The 15,609-nt window shown below is 42.7% G+C and overlaps 1 protein-coding gene across 1 annotated transcript in view; it reads left to right on the forward strand.

Moving 5' to 3' along the window:
* Positions 1 to 15,609, forward strand: part of LOC107702620 (unconventional myosin-IXb-like) — a 55,579-nt gene extending 39,970 nt beyond the window's left edge. Inside the window, exons 14-44 of the mRNA XM_016504989.1 lie at positions 392 to 587; positions 861 to 936; positions 1,993 to 2,085; positions 2,815 to 2,928; positions 3,768 to 3,807; positions 5,321 to 5,437; positions 5,976 to 6,056; positions 6,208 to 6,318; positions 6,410 to 6,529; positions 6,630 to 6,779; positions 6,855 to 7,012; positions 7,127 to 8,176; positions 8,269 to 8,332; positions 8,539 to 8,664; positions 9,319 to 9,437; positions 10,093 to 10,199; positions 10,286 to 10,464; positions 10,605 to 10,712; positions 10,877 to 11,047; positions 11,170 to 11,211; positions 11,300 to 11,411; positions 11,488 to 11,561; positions 11,649 to 11,841; positions 11,980 to 12,108; positions 12,187 to 12,292; positions 12,379 to 12,510; positions 12,595 to 12,718; positions 12,941 to 12,988; positions 13,704 to 13,819; positions 13,898 to 14,025; positions 14,358 to 15,609. Coding sequence (XP_016360475.1) covers positions 392 to 587; positions 861 to 936; positions 1,993 to 2,085; positions 2,815 to 2,928; positions 3,768 to 3,807; positions 5,321 to 5,437; positions 5,976 to 6,056; positions 6,208 to 6,318; positions 6,410 to 6,529; positions 6,630 to 6,779; positions 6,855 to 7,012; positions 7,127 to 8,176; positions 8,269 to 8,332; positions 8,539 to 8,664; positions 9,319 to 9,437; positions 10,093 to 10,199; positions 10,286 to 10,464; positions 10,605 to 10,712; positions 10,877 to 11,047; positions 11,170 to 11,211; positions 11,300 to 11,411; positions 11,488 to 11,561; positions 11,649 to 11,841; positions 11,980 to 12,108; positions 12,187 to 12,292; positions 12,379 to 12,510; positions 12,595 to 12,718; positions 12,941 to 12,988; positions 13,704 to 13,819; positions 13,898 to 14,025; positions 14,358 to 14,782 — 4,809 coding nt within the window. The 3' untranslated portion in view covers positions 14,783 to 15,609. The remainder of the gene's footprint in view (positions 1 to 391; positions 588 to 860; positions 937 to 1,992; positions 2,086 to 2,814; positions 2,929 to 3,767; positions 3,808 to 5,320; positions 5,438 to 5,975; positions 6,057 to 6,207; positions 6,319 to 6,409; positions 6,530 to 6,629; positions 6,780 to 6,854; positions 7,013 to 7,126; positions 8,177 to 8,268; positions 8,333 to 8,538; positions 8,665 to 9,318; positions 9,438 to 10,092; positions 10,200 to 10,285; positions 10,465 to 10,604; positions 10,713 to 10,876; positions 11,048 to 11,169; positions 11,212 to 11,299; positions 11,412 to 11,487; positions 11,562 to 11,648; positions 11,842 to 11,979; positions 12,109 to 12,186; positions 12,293 to 12,378; positions 12,511 to 12,594; positions 12,719 to 12,940; positions 12,989 to 13,703; positions 13,820 to 13,897; positions 14,026 to 14,357) is intronic.

Genomic DNA, 15,609 nt, shown 5'->3' on the forward strand with positions numbered 1-15,609 from the left:
TAATTTTACTTTATATCATAAAAGGTTGTTGATGTTTACTGCATGCCTTTAATGATATAAAGTAAAATTATTTATAGTTAGAGTTATAATAAAAATAACATCGTTTATAAATATTAATATTTAATATTATTTAATATTTATATATTTTTTATTCATTTTATTTTGTGAGGCAAAAATCATGAAAATAACATGTTGTTGATGTTTACAAAATGCCTTGAATGACACATAGTAAAAATTATTAAAGGTTGCTTAAATAAAAATTATTCTTTCTAAATATATAAATTAAAAATAAATATAAATTTTTATTATAATTTAATATATTACTATTTATTATTTAAATGTATTTAAAACAAAAGTTTTGTACAATGACTCACTTTGTGCATATTAACAGGATTTCCGTGAGAAGAACACGGATCACATGCGTCCGGATATCGTGGCTCTCTTGCGGAGCAGCGACCGAGCTTACGTCCGGCAGCTGATCGGGATGGACCCGGTGGCGATGTTCCGGTGGGGAATCTTGCGCGCCACCGTCCGCGCTTTGGCCGCCTTCAACGAGGCCGGCCGCCGCTGGGCAGCCAAGACTGCGGGTAACCCATGCAGCTTTAAGCATTAGTTTCCAGATTAGCCCAAAACTTTGGATTTTCATGGTCTAAGAAGGTGTTATTTATAGCCTGCACATGAGAAAGCTGCCCGGTGACGCAAACAGTCATATTTAGAAGGATTTCAGAATGATTAGGCTAAGAAGGGATCATAAAAATAAGGGTGTAAGATTGTTTGCGAGGCGTTTTGGGTGGGGTGTCGCCCGGGATGTTGAAATCACGCCGTCAATGCTGTTTGTGTTTGTGTGTTTGGATGTACAGGTGTGGTCAGACCAAACTCCAGAGTTCCTCTAGGAGAGCTACAGAGATCCAACATGCCCATTGAGAGGATGTACCGGTAAGCTTTGTTAGAAGGATTTCAGAATGATTAGGCTAAGAAGGGATCATAAAAATAAGGGTGTAAGATTGTTTGCGAGGCGTTTTGGGTGGGGTGTCGCCCGGGATGTTGAAATCACGCCGTCAATGCTGTTTGTGTTTGTGTGTTTGGATGTACAGGTGTGGTCAGACCAAACTCCAGAGTTCCTCTAGGAGAGCTACAGAGATCCAACATGCCCATTGAGAGGATGTACCGGTAAGCTTTGGACTCAGGCTACTGTGGCTAGAAAAGAGAGAGAGAGAGAGAGAGAGAGTGGAAGTATTATGAGGAACTTGATCTCTTCCTGTCCTTTCGTTGCCTTTGTGTGGCAGGTGATCATGTGACCATGCTCTCTCCACAAAGGCACATTGCAGGCCGATTCTCACAGTAATCTCATGCTCTAAGTCCCATTTATGCAAATACCAAATATATAATGAAAACATGTCCAGGTCACATTTCATCTCAAAATCCAAAGAAGAAAATAGGAAAATATATTTTGCATGGAGAAAATTAAACAAAGCTTTAAAGCTTTTTCTGAAAAAGTAGACAAATGCACAAAAAATAAACATTTTATTTAAATACTGCTATATTAATCATTTTATGCGAATCACAATCAGGTAACGTCAAAGAACAAATGCAATTTAAATTATATTATTTTTCTCACATTTCAGTAATGAAAACTGGGTGGGATGTGCTTAGTTGCCACTAAAGTATCATAATGCCAACGTTTTATATTCTGTATAATTTTATGCAAAATGTAATTTCTTACTTTTTCATTTCATTTTACGCTGAAATATGTCCCCGGACATGTTCCTGACAGATATTGTGTGGAAATTATCAAGTTAATAAATGTACTTGTTCCTGCAGTGTCCCTTTGTGTTTTCTCTGGTGTTTGTCAAGGGTTTCCCCTCAGTTACTGACCTCTGATCAGTTTCACTAAAGTTTAACCCGTACGGTCAATAAAGCTGGTCATAGATCAGCACCTGCTGGTGGCGTTCGCCCTCGAGTGACTGTGTGTGTGGTGTTTATTTTCTACAGCCACGCTCCTATGCTTGATTTCTCCTTTGATCATTCAGAGGAGCGCCCTCTAGAGGCTTTTGAGGACATCTTTTCTAGTTATGAGAGTAAGAAGTAAGTGGACTTGAGCAGAACATTGAGGTCAGACAGGGAGAGCTTGGCGGCTTGGGAAGGCTGGGTTTCTGGTATTCTGAGCAAACTCAAATACCCGATTCAGATGTTCGCAGAATCCAGAAGCTAGCGCTTTTCTCTCTTTATGTGATCAAAGGGCAAGCCAGAGTTTGCATTTAACCTGGTTTGTTCAAGGAAATCCACAATCCACAACATACACTCATAAATCCCAGTCGGGACTTTGTGAGGTTTATTACCTCGAAGTACTCCCAAGTGGGAAGGAAACCATAAAGCGTCCTTTATTAAGGAAGTGAGTTCACTTCCTGGTTGGTTGACGCACTATTAGCAGTGCGTCCCCAGCCCCCAGTGCCAATCCTACCTGTTTGACCTCCTGTTCTGATCCGAGTGGTAAGTGAACCAGTGCATGAGTCCAGGTCTTTGCTGAGTGGGGTGCCTACCCCCGTTTTAACACCCCGTCAGGTCAAAACAGCATGGGTTCACCACTGAAGCTTGAAGGAATAGTTCACCAAATTAAGGGCCTGTTTGAATTTAACACACTTGCCTGCATTTGTTCATTGTACGTGATTCCTTTTTGTGGTGGAGGGTGTATCCTTTCACGAAAGTCGGTTAACAACATTGGTGTTGGGTTCCTGTACTTTCCCTTCCCTGTTCAACTCACCTCACCTCACTCCCTCTGTCTCCTCCCCCTACCTTTTCACCGGGCTGAATCAGGGAGATGCATGTCCAAATCATCAACTCCATTAAGGACTTGCAGTTGGATGGGGAAGATCCACGTAAGCTGCTGCAGTCCTGGGGTCGCCTGCGGTTCCCGCGCCACGTCCTCCAGTGAGTTTGACCGCTGACTCCCCTCTGGCTCGGAATGGATGGGTCCACCTTGCTGACCCTTCATGCCTTGACATCATCGGTTGGCATCGAAGCCAATGCTTGAGGCCCTTTGCTAAGCTTTGTTCTGAAACGTTCCCTACTTGCAAACTTTCCCAAATATGCACCGTTACTTATCGGCTCGCCTTGTGATTTACTGTTTAACCGCCCTAACCCTGCACTAATAACATCCAAATATGCTAATTATTTTTAGATGGCTCCCTAGTGGTATATGTTAGAGGAATGCAGAGTTTATGAGCCGAAAGCAGTGTGATCTTCATTAGCACTCGAGCTCGGAATGGTATCCACATGCTACCATGCTGCATGAACTTATATGAAACCCACCCATTGAGTCTGTAATGTTTTATGAGCTGTGGAAAGCTTCAGAAACGTTGCTTATGTAGACCACAGACATTGAATACACTTGAATCATAAGCTTGTCCTCTAAATTAGGAATGCCATAGATTAGTTGTGTATTAATAAAAATGTCCATCATTACTCCCTCCCACGATGTTATCTCCTCCAAAACCCTGATCTCTTTTATGGTGTATACATGCTAGATTTAACCCCAGAGAACACTGCGAATCCATGGATTTCAATAGGGATGTTAAACGAATGTGGACCCGGCTTTTTCTACACCATTGCGTAAACAAATCTTGTGCGTTCTTCGTAAAATGCTTCTCAAGTGCGTAGGTTCGCTCACGTTGTACAAGCCAATGCATGACTCACTCTACTAACACATAATATCCCATGGCTTCTTATCTCAACAAACCATCAACCCTCCTCTTCCTCCTTCCCTACAGGAAAAACAAGAACCCCAAGACCAAGCAACTCATTCCTAAGGTAAAGCTCTCGCTTGCTGAAATTATCTAACTGCATATTTAAATGAATTCTGTCTAGGTGTTTGACTTTCAAGATGCTGCAAGTGGCTTCTGCTTGTTTTGTAACTTCCACTGGTATTGGTAGTGTCAGCTTATGTTAAGGGGGACATAACACACACAGTTTCGCCCAATCTTATTTTAATCTTGAGTACCTATGGAGTAGTATTGCATCCTTCACATATCCAAAGAGTCTTTAGTTTTATCAGATTTATAAAAGAAAGATACAGCTTTACGATTCTCTCCAAAAACAGTCGAGCTCCTGGAGGCGTGCCATGGGCGGAGTTAAAGAGTCACGAGCACTTGCGCGCCGATTGCAAACAAAACACAGAAATTTTATGCAGTTTTACTTAACGCTGCGGTTCCGAATCATGACTGGGATCTTTTATCGCATGGACTGCTCCATCTTTCAATATCAAACAATGTGCAAATCCATCGTTGAACTGGGCCTTGTTTATAAAACTTTCATAACCAAAATGACGGGAACAAACACATTTGCGAAACTCCGTTGCTGCCCCGGAAAAACAAACTGTATCCATGTTTCACGTAACGCTGGGTTCTTTGGGAGCTGAACGAGGTTACCTCACAACCAAAAACACACTTCTTTGGAGACATTCTTCTCGAGCAAGTCCTGTGCAGCGCTGCCGACGACATTGATGGGCGTGCTCTTACTCTCGCTCTGGGGTGCGTTTCCCAAAAACAACTATGGTCGCAAGTTCCGTCCTTACCAATAGAGTTCAATGGAACTAATGACCATAGTTAGCCAATGTTGCTTTTGGGAAACGCACCCCAGGTTGACATGTGCGTGCACACGCTCTTCCGGGAGAACTGCCCATATAAGGAATTCCGCCTTTCATGGCGTCATGAAGAGCCATGCTCCAAAACACTTTCCGAAACTTGTACGAACCTGCAGGGAGTGTATTTGGCACAGAAATACTCCGTCATACATCCGAATCATTTTTTTGAAACTTTTGGTCATGTTTACCATGAGAACTCTTTAACAGTGTAAATAACTGAAAGCCATAGCCTACTCTGCAAACTTTATAAAACTCAAAGATTGTTAATAGTAATTAATCATTATTATGTACTGCTTAGAAACTGTTCAATTGTAGGCTGTTTAAGGTTTCAGCACAAAATTTCAGCTTGGTTTGTAAATATAGGATTGGCACCATAAAAGCATGTAACCAGTATTAATCTGAACAATTGAAAAGAATCACTTACAGCACCTTTAACTTGTTAGCATTTTCAGCACAGCTGGTACATTTCCATCACCATTGGTGAAAGTGTAAAGTTTAGCCACGATTGTTTATGACTTTCCGTTACATGTGCGGTGCTGGGTAAATGTTTTGAAGACTCTACTGCTGTAGCTTAGGCTGGAATTAGATTTTCCATGTCGTCATGCATCCATGGCATTCATGTGGCAAAATAAAGTTTCTTTGTGTGAGAGATTGACTTTCTGTTTTTGTGTGTTTGGGTAGAACCTGTTGGACTCTCGTTCGCTGAAGTTTGTAGTGGGCCTCCATGACCGCACCACCAAGTCTTTACTTCATCTGCACAAGAAGAAACGTCCTCCCAGCATCAGTGCCCAGTTTCAAGTAAAAAAAAAAAAAGCTATATTAGATTAGCATGGCTGTTCATGCCAATTTGGTGATTCTGATTAAAAACAAATGCAATGTCCCAGAACCTAGTGGAGGCATTGTAAGGCATCATAATCACTAATTTCATATATTTCATCAAGTATATTTAATTTAGTGCTTAAAATTATTGATACAATAGTTCAGTCTAAATAGAAAATATTATTTTAGCCAATATTTGTTTGCAGTGCATTTTTACATTTAGAGTTACATGCTGTTAGCTTGGCGACATGCTAAAATCAAACTATTGTGCCATGTGCTCTGCATGAGAACAGCTGTTTGTGTATCTGCCTTTATAGCAAGTAGACCAAAAGGAATAACAGAAATTTCACTAGGTTTTGCAACAGTTAAAAACTCTATTTTAAGCACTAATATTTCAAATGTTAGCATCGGGGAATGCTATGAATATTATACTCCAGTGGTCTAATTGGCCAGAGGCATCATTTGTGGTTTTCTACTTGTCTTCCACTCAATATTATGATCTTTCTCTATCTTGTAGACATCTCTTAGTAAGCTTCTGGAAACGCTGGGGAAGGCGGAACCATTTTTCATCCGATGCCTCCGTTCTAATGCTGAGAAGGTGCATATGAAACGTCATTGTTCAAGTTGATCTTGATTTTAAGTTCATCAATCTATTTCTTTTTCATGTAGATTCCTGGTCTTGTTTTGAACTGTTCATCTATGCGCAAAATCTTTGATATGAGATGTAATTTTTTTTTTCTGATGTTCAGAAGGAAATGTGTTTTGATGAAGCACTCGTTGTGCAGCAGCTGCGGTACACAGGCATGTTGGAAACAGTGCGCATCAGACGGTCAGGTTATGGAGCCAAATACACCTTTCAGGTAATGACCTAATGAACCGCTAATCCTAAAAATGTATCTAAGTGTGTAATTTGGTTGTCCAAAAAAACAAAGCTGGTTTTCTGTATTATAGGAGTTTACTGAGCAGTTTCGTGTGTTGCTGCCAAAGAAGGCTAAGTCCCTGGAGGACATATCATCTCTATTGCACAGGCTTGGCTTTGACCACACTACCTACCAGATTGGGAAAACCAAGGTCGGCATTTTTCCTAGGAACCCTATAGGGGGTTTAATCGACAACTTTTCTAGTTTTGGTCTTTTGAACTGTTATCTCTGGTAACATTTTTTTTCTACAGGTGTATCTCAAAGAGCTCGAAAGGCAAAAGCTTCAGGACATCCTCCACAAGGACGTCGTGCGCAAAATCATTTTCTTGCAGCGCTGGTTTAGAGCTAAAATGCAGAGGATGGAGTTTATTAGAATGAGAGAGGCAGCCATCTTAATCCAGGTATGTCAAAATTGGTTTTGTGTTTGGGCAGTATTCTTGCAGTCTGATATTTGATTTGATTGACTTTGTCTGCAGCGCTCATGGCGCAGCTACCGCAAAGAGAAGTTCTACCAAGCAGCGGTTCTGATCCAGTCAGCATGGCGAGGTTCCAAACAGAGAGCTGAATATCGAAAAACACAAGCATCCGTCACAAAGATACAGGCACTTGCAAGAGGGCATTCGGCTCGCAAACGGTATAGACATCACACAAATTAACAAGAAATCGAAAGCAAATGTATTTACTTTCATAATGCACATTGTTGGCTTATTGGGCATGATTTGGTAAGTTTTGGATTGGGTCTTGTTAGGTACTACTCCCTAAAGGAAGAGAAGAGGAAAAGAGAGGAAGAGGAAGCTCGGAAAAGAAAAGAGGCAGCTCGACGAGCCAAGGAGGCAGAAGAGGCTGCTAGGCGAGCTAAAGAGGCTGAGGAGGCAGCCAGACGAATAAGAGAGGAAGAAGAGGCAGCCAGGCGTGCCAGAGAGGAAGAGGAAGCAGCTAGAAGACAGAAAGAGCAAGAAGAAGAGGCAGCTCGGCTTGCTTTAGAGACTGAGCGGAAGGCTGCAGAGCAGCAGGAGAAGACGCCACTACAACAACCAACGGCACCAGGCAAGCAGTCTGACGATGTGGAGACACTAGTGCTGGAGCGCAATAAGGCTGCTGTGGATGTTGAGATTGAAGGTAAGGGCAGGGCCCAATTTGATGTCTCAAAAGACCAAAATCGTTCTGAGAAGTTTCCTCAAGTGGAGGCTGGTCCTCACCCTGAGGTTAAAGAACACCAGAAGCAAAAGGAAAATGGATCTTCTGCACATCCCAGAGAGGAAGGTACACATGCTAAACCCACGTCTCCTGAAATCCCAACCGGACAAAGCCAAAACAGAGCTCCTTCGCTCTCCAAACTTCCAGCATACAGAAGTCAGGAGAAACGGGAGCTTAGGAGACAACGTGGCCTAGAGCACAACCAGAGAGAAAGTGAACGAGCAGCTTCGGCTGGAAAAGATGATACTTCCTTCAAGAGTAAAACTCCAGAGAGTCCAGGAAAAGCAGATGGCAAGTTGAAGGAACGGTCCGACAGCAAAGAGTTGGATCAGTACACCTTTGTGGCTTGGAAAGTAGACAAGACGAAGAGGGATGCCAAAGATGTCTCACCTGACCTTGTTCGACCTTCCACCTTACCCTTAGATATCCCTACTTCAGGACCTGGAAGAAATGGCTATACTGACCCGTCCATTGCTGCTCAACCTGCTCTTGCCAAAGAAGAGGCCAACAGGAAAAAAGAACCATCAAGAAGCAACACTCAACCAGAAAACCTCATAGCAGGACCCCGCAGTCTGGAGGACAGGCACATCAAAAGTCTCCAGTATGGTTTCTTATGTTCTCCTTGTATATCTTTTTTCATCTCCTTATATGATTCTGACAATATCTTCTATCTGGTTTTCCCAACTTTACCAGGAATCGTGGGATCTCTATGTCACTAGACGATGTGTCCAAAATAGGTTTGGGCGGTACATCACAGGTAACGACTTGATTTTAACTTAACACAATGGTAAACATGAAGGAATACATTAATTTTTGTGCCTTGAAGTTTGTTTGACTGGTTAAGTTCCACTGCACGCTTCCCATTGGTATGCAATCTGCTGTTCTCATTACATTTGGTAATTTAGGACTGTTATTTAAACAGTCGCTTGAGTTTTAGTGATCATGCTTCTCTGGCTGATTCAGGGCAAACCTCGTCAAAGACGCAGGCCACGGCTCGCACTTGCACGTATATGTTTGCCCATTAAAAGTGTTGAAATGGAGGATGCAGAGTACTGGACTTTTCCTTTGCCCCCCATGAGTCCATTCGAGGTGGTGTATTGCAGCCTTAAATTAGATGCTGTCCTGGGATCTGTGGTGTGGGGGCTGCTGGTGGATTAACCGCTTGGAATCCTGGGAGGGATTGCAGATATCTTTAACTTGTGCTAAGGAAAAAGAAATTATACTGCTGCAGAGTGAAGGCCTTTAGTCTGTTTGTTATCCAATATGCACAGTTTTCAGACGCACTTGCAGAATTTCAAATACTGTGTTGTACTGACCTATTGTCATGCCAACACATTAGAGCTTGCTCTGATTGGCTAAAACTTCCTTCACTGTGAATTCTGAAAGCTCAATGGCCTTTAAAACTGGATTTACGGGATAACAAACTGAAATCTCAAAATGCAATGGCAGACAATTCCTGGTTTATTTCTTCTGTTTTTCCAACCATTCTTGATTCTTTTTCAAGAAAATAATGATTGTACTTTTTAATTACTCAGTTTGGGATAAATAAAGGGAGGCATTGACCCACTTCAGCTTCATTTAAGGTGCTATCTACACAGGAAGAAGGAACTTTCTCCTTGTCAGTTTGACAGGCTACTCATTATGCCATTGTTATCTAATCAGCAGAAACGGTTACGTTACTGTACACTACACTTGTGCTGCTTAAAACTAAAACATTTGCTGTGTTCATAAATTTTGGTGTAGACACATTCCAGCACTGAGGTTGGTCCTGATAGATCGAAGGCCAGCACATTGAAGGAAAAAGTTCATGACACTCACAGCCTGCAAGATGCATCACCTTTCCAGCCGTTGACCCCAGAGAGGTACTGTCCAACTTACCGGTGTTACCAGTTTAACTCCCTCATGTTATAGTCAAACTGTTGCTTAGCCCAGAAAAAATAGATTGTATCCCAATAAATTGATCCCTTGAGAATGTTATGCATACTTGCGTTGTGTTATGACTTGCATTTTTGACATATTTCATAATGCAACAATACATGAAATTGAGCATAGCTAAAAACTTACTTTCACATATTTGCATAGAGTATGTTTCAGGCCTTATCTGCAAGACTGTCTAGCTCAAAAATAAAGAGCTTATTGACTCATCCAACACTTTGAACCCCAATGCACAGTCTTATCTGTACTAGAATGTGGTTACACAGGAAATCTGACTAATTGGGACTCATGGGAAAGTACGGCCCCTGGCTTACATCAGCAGTGCCTACACTTACGTCTGACTCCTGGCATAGGTTACAGACTCCCATATATAGATGCAAAGCATCTGCTATGAGAGAAGGGAGATTCCTGAAATTCCATAATCTGTGTGAAGGTGTGCAATCTCAGTGTGTTTTGACAGTGAAATCCCTTGCCTAATGGGATCTCCCAGCACGCTATGCTTCTGTTTTGCTAGGATATTAATAATAAAATACAAAACTCGCCACAACTAACTTTATGCAATGGTGCATTTTTCTACAATAGGACAACAGGGTTTTTCAGAAAGATCCTGAAGAAGCGTCCACATAAAGAAGCTCACACCCCGGAAGATGGAGACCTGAGCCTAGCTTCCTATTTGGATCAAAAAGAAGGTACATACTGCAAAGACAGCATGTGGTTCTTTTAGATTATAATACTTTTCCTTCATTTATTGTTTTTTTGTTATTGTTTTTGATAGCCACTTCTCCATCACACTCGCACAATTCAAAGCTTCATGCGAGTCGACCCGCTCGGACACCCAGCATCATGATCAGTCACTCAACAACTCGGGCTTCTGAACAATGTAACTCATCACTGAACCGCGTGATCACCAATGCGAATGAGCTACGCCACCTTGATGAGTTCCTGGGCAATCAGGTGTGAAGAATGGATAGGACTACAAGATATTCAACTTTACAAAAAAACCTGTTAGACGTGTTAAATCGTGTCTATAATGTATGCAATTTCTGACAAGCTTTGCATTCTCTCAGACTTATTCTTTCTCTTATGCGGTGTAGGTGAACGATCTACGCTCACGGGGAAAGCAGCTTTCAGGAACAGAGCACATCTTCATTACTGCCACTATGCAGTTTAGAGAAAACATCAAGGGGATGTACTCATTCTCTGTGAGTAGATTTAATGCAACACTCCGTATAAAACTTCTGTATAGACCAAATAAGCTGTGTCCTATCCAGCTGTGATGCAACTTGAATTTCATGAACAAGTTGCATTGTGGGCATTAAAAGAAACTTGTAGTTCATGTTATTCATTTCTTCTTCTTCACCAACAGAAACCACAAATTGGGTATAAGGCTTTGATGAATAGCTACCACAAAAAAGTGATCAGTCTAGCAGGAGAAAAGCAGAAAGGTGAGGTACCACTGGTGGTCAATCTCTTCCAGTCAGTTCTGGATGGCTTCATCAGAGCGGAGATCAAAAAAGAAGAGGCCGAACCAGCCAAGGTAAAAGTTCATGCATGCCTTGTTACCCTCTAGACTTAATTATCTGATGAAAATGGCATTTGTTATTGATAACTTGAATGCATGTAATCCTTTTGACTTAACTTGGGTAAAATCTGTTTCAGCCACCCAAAAGTCGCAAGATGAGAAGAAAGAAGGATAAGAGCGTAAGTATCTCTGTCCAACAGTCCATCCATTCATACTGACTCTGCCTTGTGAATTGTGAAGAAATGTACACATTTTGTCTGGATTTAGTTGGAGAATCCATTGGACCATGTGTTTACACACTACCAAGTCAACATCATGCAGTCTTGTGATCAGTGCACCTCCTACATCTGGGGTATGGAGAAGGCCTACATGTGCAGTTGTAAGTTGATGCGTCTCCTATTCATTTGCCTTCATTCAGGCTGAGAACATTGTATGATGATTCATTTTTGTTTCAGATTGCAAAATGGTTTGCCATAAGAAGTGCATTTGTAAAATCGTCATAGGCTGCTCTATGTTCTGCTCCAAGAAGGTAAGAATCCAATCTTCTAAGCATTCTGGAGAAGCGGTCATTTCGAAATCTTGTTCAATTGTCGATCTTTGTGTGCTGTGGGTCTAGTGTGATGATGAGCCTGGATCACAACACTTCGGTGTGCGCGTGTGCCACCTGGTCAACAACAAGACCCCTGTGCCAATTGTGCTGGAGATAATGCTGGAACACGTGGAAATGAACGGACTGTACACAGAGGGCATTTACAGGAAGTCCGGCTCAGCCAATCGCATGAAGGAGCTACACCAGTTGTTGGAAGCAGGTGAGCCATCATGGATATTTCCAGAGCTCAATGGCACATTGGGAAGACAACCTCTCTGTCTCTGACTTTTTTGTAGCTTAACCTGCCCACTCTGATAACTGTTAAATAACCTTGTGTAATGACTGCATGTTTGTATAGGCCCAGAGAATGTTTGTCTTGAGGATTACCCCATCCATGCCGTCACTGGCCTGGTCAAACAGTGGCTAAGGGAGTTGCCTGAACCTCTCATGACCTTCACGCACTACAACGACTTCCTCCGTGCAATAGGTCGGTCCCCACAATGCCATTCTCCTGTCCTTTTGGTAGCCCTTAGACATGCTGTAACTCTTTTGTTGTCTTTTATAGAACTGCCTGAGAAGCAAGAGCAATTGCAAGCCATTTACAAAGTTTTGGAACAGCTTCCAACAGCCAACTTCAACACCTTGGAGAGACTCATTTTCCATCTTGTCAGGTACAGATGAGTACATGCAGTCCGTAACAAACGCTGTTCGTGCAAAACCATGTAGCCGTCAACGTAACGATCTGGTGTCATTTCAGGGTTGCGAAGGAGGAGAAGAGCAATCGGATGACGCCAAACTCTCTGGCCATCGTTTTTGCTCCCTGCATTCTCCGCTGTCCGGACAGCGCCGACCCGCTCATGAGCATGAAAGACGTCGCCAAAACCACCACGTAAGGACTTCATGTCCACACTGCAAGTTAGAGAGCTCTTTTAAAGTGAATGAAGTCTCAAGACTGAACCTTTACATTCCTCAGTTGTGTGGAGATGCTACTTAACGAACAAATCCGGAGATACAATGAGAGAATGGAGGAGATCGAGCAGCTGGAATACGCTGAGGCACTGGCTGTCAATCAGCTCAAGCTAAAAAGACAAAACACGGTACACTTGACCTTCCTCGACTTACCTGTCCTTTAGCAGAAAGTCTTCTAGCATTGCTGTATCATTATTTGAAAGTGGTTTGTTTCCAGATGCCTGTGAAAAATGTCCATATTTTGCCTCCTGAACAATCACTTTTTCCAACAGTCCGCAACCTTCCACAAGGCACCTACAGAGAGTAATTTTCGCAACACTTTTTTGCTTCTCGTTTTTATGTTTCTGTAGTGCTGGCATTTACCTCTCAGATTTATCACTCCTTACAAAGAAGTAGCGGTACGTATGTCCCTGTGGTATTGTGAACCCCAGTAGTTTGGCATGTTCATGCATCCAGTGTGCATGCAGTGTACAAGTCATGCCTCACTAATACTAACTCAATCCACTGCATGTGTTAGTGTTATTTTAGATCTGTAGACATTTAGACCTGTAGACAGGGGTGTCGGGTGGATGTCGGTGTAAATGTGTGCTGGTTTTGGGTGGTCATTGCCGTGAATGGCATGAATTTCAAAGCTACGCAAAGTAAATTGCTGAATATTAAACAATAGGGGCATTCTGTGATAATGCAGAATAATGCAGAAAGATAAGCAGTCAGGTTTGACTGTTAATCTTTGTTTTTGACTTCTACAAACCTTTGAAACTCATGCCATGGAAACTCCACAATGAAATATAACATCCATCCAAGTGGTTGAAATTCTTTCCCAGTAGACCTTTTCTCTTCCTCTAGACTTGACTCACCTTTGAAACATCTCTAGCACTCCTCATTTTCACTCCACAAGGGATTGTTGTGCCACACTTGAAGAATTACAACTTCCCCCTTTTTACTTCATAGACTAACCACATGGGGGCAGACTTGAGTCCAATGAAAATGTTTAGTACTGTAGTCCCTTCACTGAAGAACCTTTCTGTGTTTCCTTTTTTGAGGCAACACGGGAAAAAGCTTGAATCTGTCGATCTCCTCTTGAGTTGAAGTTTGTATCTGTTTGGAGTCTAGGTTCGGGAGAAGCCAGCTTCCGACCTTTGTGCTGTACCTGAGAATGAGCCCCTGGATTCAGATACAGAAGCTGAGCGAAGCCTGGTGGAGCGGATCAAGTCCATCAAGCAGGAAAAGTATGTAAATGTAGAAGAAATCTCACAAGTAGTCTCAGGACCACACTCTTGAATGCCTTTTTATGGTTTATGTTCCAGAGAGGACCTTGCCTGCAGGCTACCTGAACTAGAACAGCCTGGTTCTGACCAGGAGAACCTGGACTCGGAGGCATCAGTCAGCTCTGAGAGCCTTTTGGACGAGCGAGCGGTCTGTTCGGACACGGAAGGTCAGTATTAAGGTACATACTCCCTTTGTTTTGGACCAGTCCTTTGTTTTTCCTCTGCAGTAGTCACCCATGTGTGGGTCCTGTCCTTGTTGTGTGTGGCGCAGGTCTGGATGGGATGCTCCTGGCACATTTAAAGAGGGTGGCGGTGCCATCCGCTCTGTAGCAGGTTGTGATCTCATCTAACCCCACGTGTCTGTTATGTGCATGGTTGCGGTGATGGAATAAGACACTGCATGTTGTCTTTCTTTTATGACTGTTGGTGGCATGTCTTAGGTTCAGCTTTGGGCTTTCTCCTGCTTCGGGGGTTGATTGGTTCTGTTTCCCTATTGTAGGACAAACAATCGTAGTGCCAAGATTATCCAAACCAGCTTGCCTTCCTAAGTCTGTCACCCTGGCCCATGGAGGCAGCACATGGGCTGACGGCCCCTCTCTTCCTTCACTGTCTTCTCCCAGGCTTCAGCTCCAGCGTCGCCACCCTATCATCCCCAAAACGGTCAAGCTGCCCCCAGGAGTCTTGTGCCACCCGGCTGTACAGTCCCTCCCTGCCCGCAAAGCCCAGTCCCTCACCCTCGTCCAGCGGCGCGAGCAGCCCGGCCGCCGCAAAGACAGCATCCAGTCCCTCTACATCACCGCTGGAACAGAGCTCCTCTTCCCGCCCTCACCTACAACCTCAGACACCTCCAGCGCACAGGAGCTCCAAACCTCCTCCCGACGTTTCTCGGACCCGGACATTGCTTTCGTAAAGGACGAGATTTGACGTGCAAAGCTGCCTGCTCTCGAAAGAACAATTCGATTGGTTGTTGTCATGGGTGCTGACTGCTTGCCCCGGTCGTAGTGACTGATAAAGAGAATTGTCTCACCTAGCACTTTTCCATACTAATAATATATTGGATTTTTAAAGAGACTTTTTTTAAGACTCAGATTTGTGTTGCATATAGGCATTGACATGCGTCAATGCTTGATTTTTTTTTTTTGGACTTTTCAAGAAAACAGTCTTGCACCTTTTGTGTCTTCAACGAACAGGAAAAAACTAATTCAACCATGAGGAGTGATACCTTGATGGTGTTTTGTGGATGGAGTTATTTGTACAACCAAGGCTTCGTTCATCTTAAATTTACTTTTAAGCTGTAGATCCTCTATCAATTCCTGTACAAGAACTCAATGGACAAGTTTTGACTGTAGGAGGATGGATCCAGCACTAGCCACTTTCCTCTCGGACCAGAATGCCATAACCGAATGCAATTTTCCAGAATAACTCAGAACTCTCTTTTTTCCATTTTGATAAACGATATGACACTTTGGATCTGCGTGGATGTCTATTCAGAATAGGTTTGTGTAGGACTAAATACAGTTAGTGGCCAAGCCATTGTGTTTAATACTAAAGTCAAGAGTTACGAATGCTGTTGAATGAAAAGTATGGAACGAATGCCAGCTGGATGTCTATGATGTAAATTACATTTTGCATCACGAGGACCGTATGTGCCTACTAGTATCGCTGTTTTTGAGTCCTCCGTGACATCGTTTTTTTGCATTTAATGGAGAAATGAAACTAATTATTTTCCTACAATACAGTTTGTACTGGCC

This window comes from Sinocyclocheilus anshuiensis, unplaced genomic scaffold (genome assembly GCF_001515605.1).
Source record: "Sinocyclocheilus anshuiensis isolate Anshui unplaced genomic scaffold, SAMN03320099.WGS_v1.1 scaffold802, whole genome shotgun sequence".
Lineage (NCBI taxonomy): Eukaryota > Metazoa > Chordata > Actinopteri > Cypriniformes > Cyprinidae > Sinocyclocheilus > Sinocyclocheilus anshuiensis.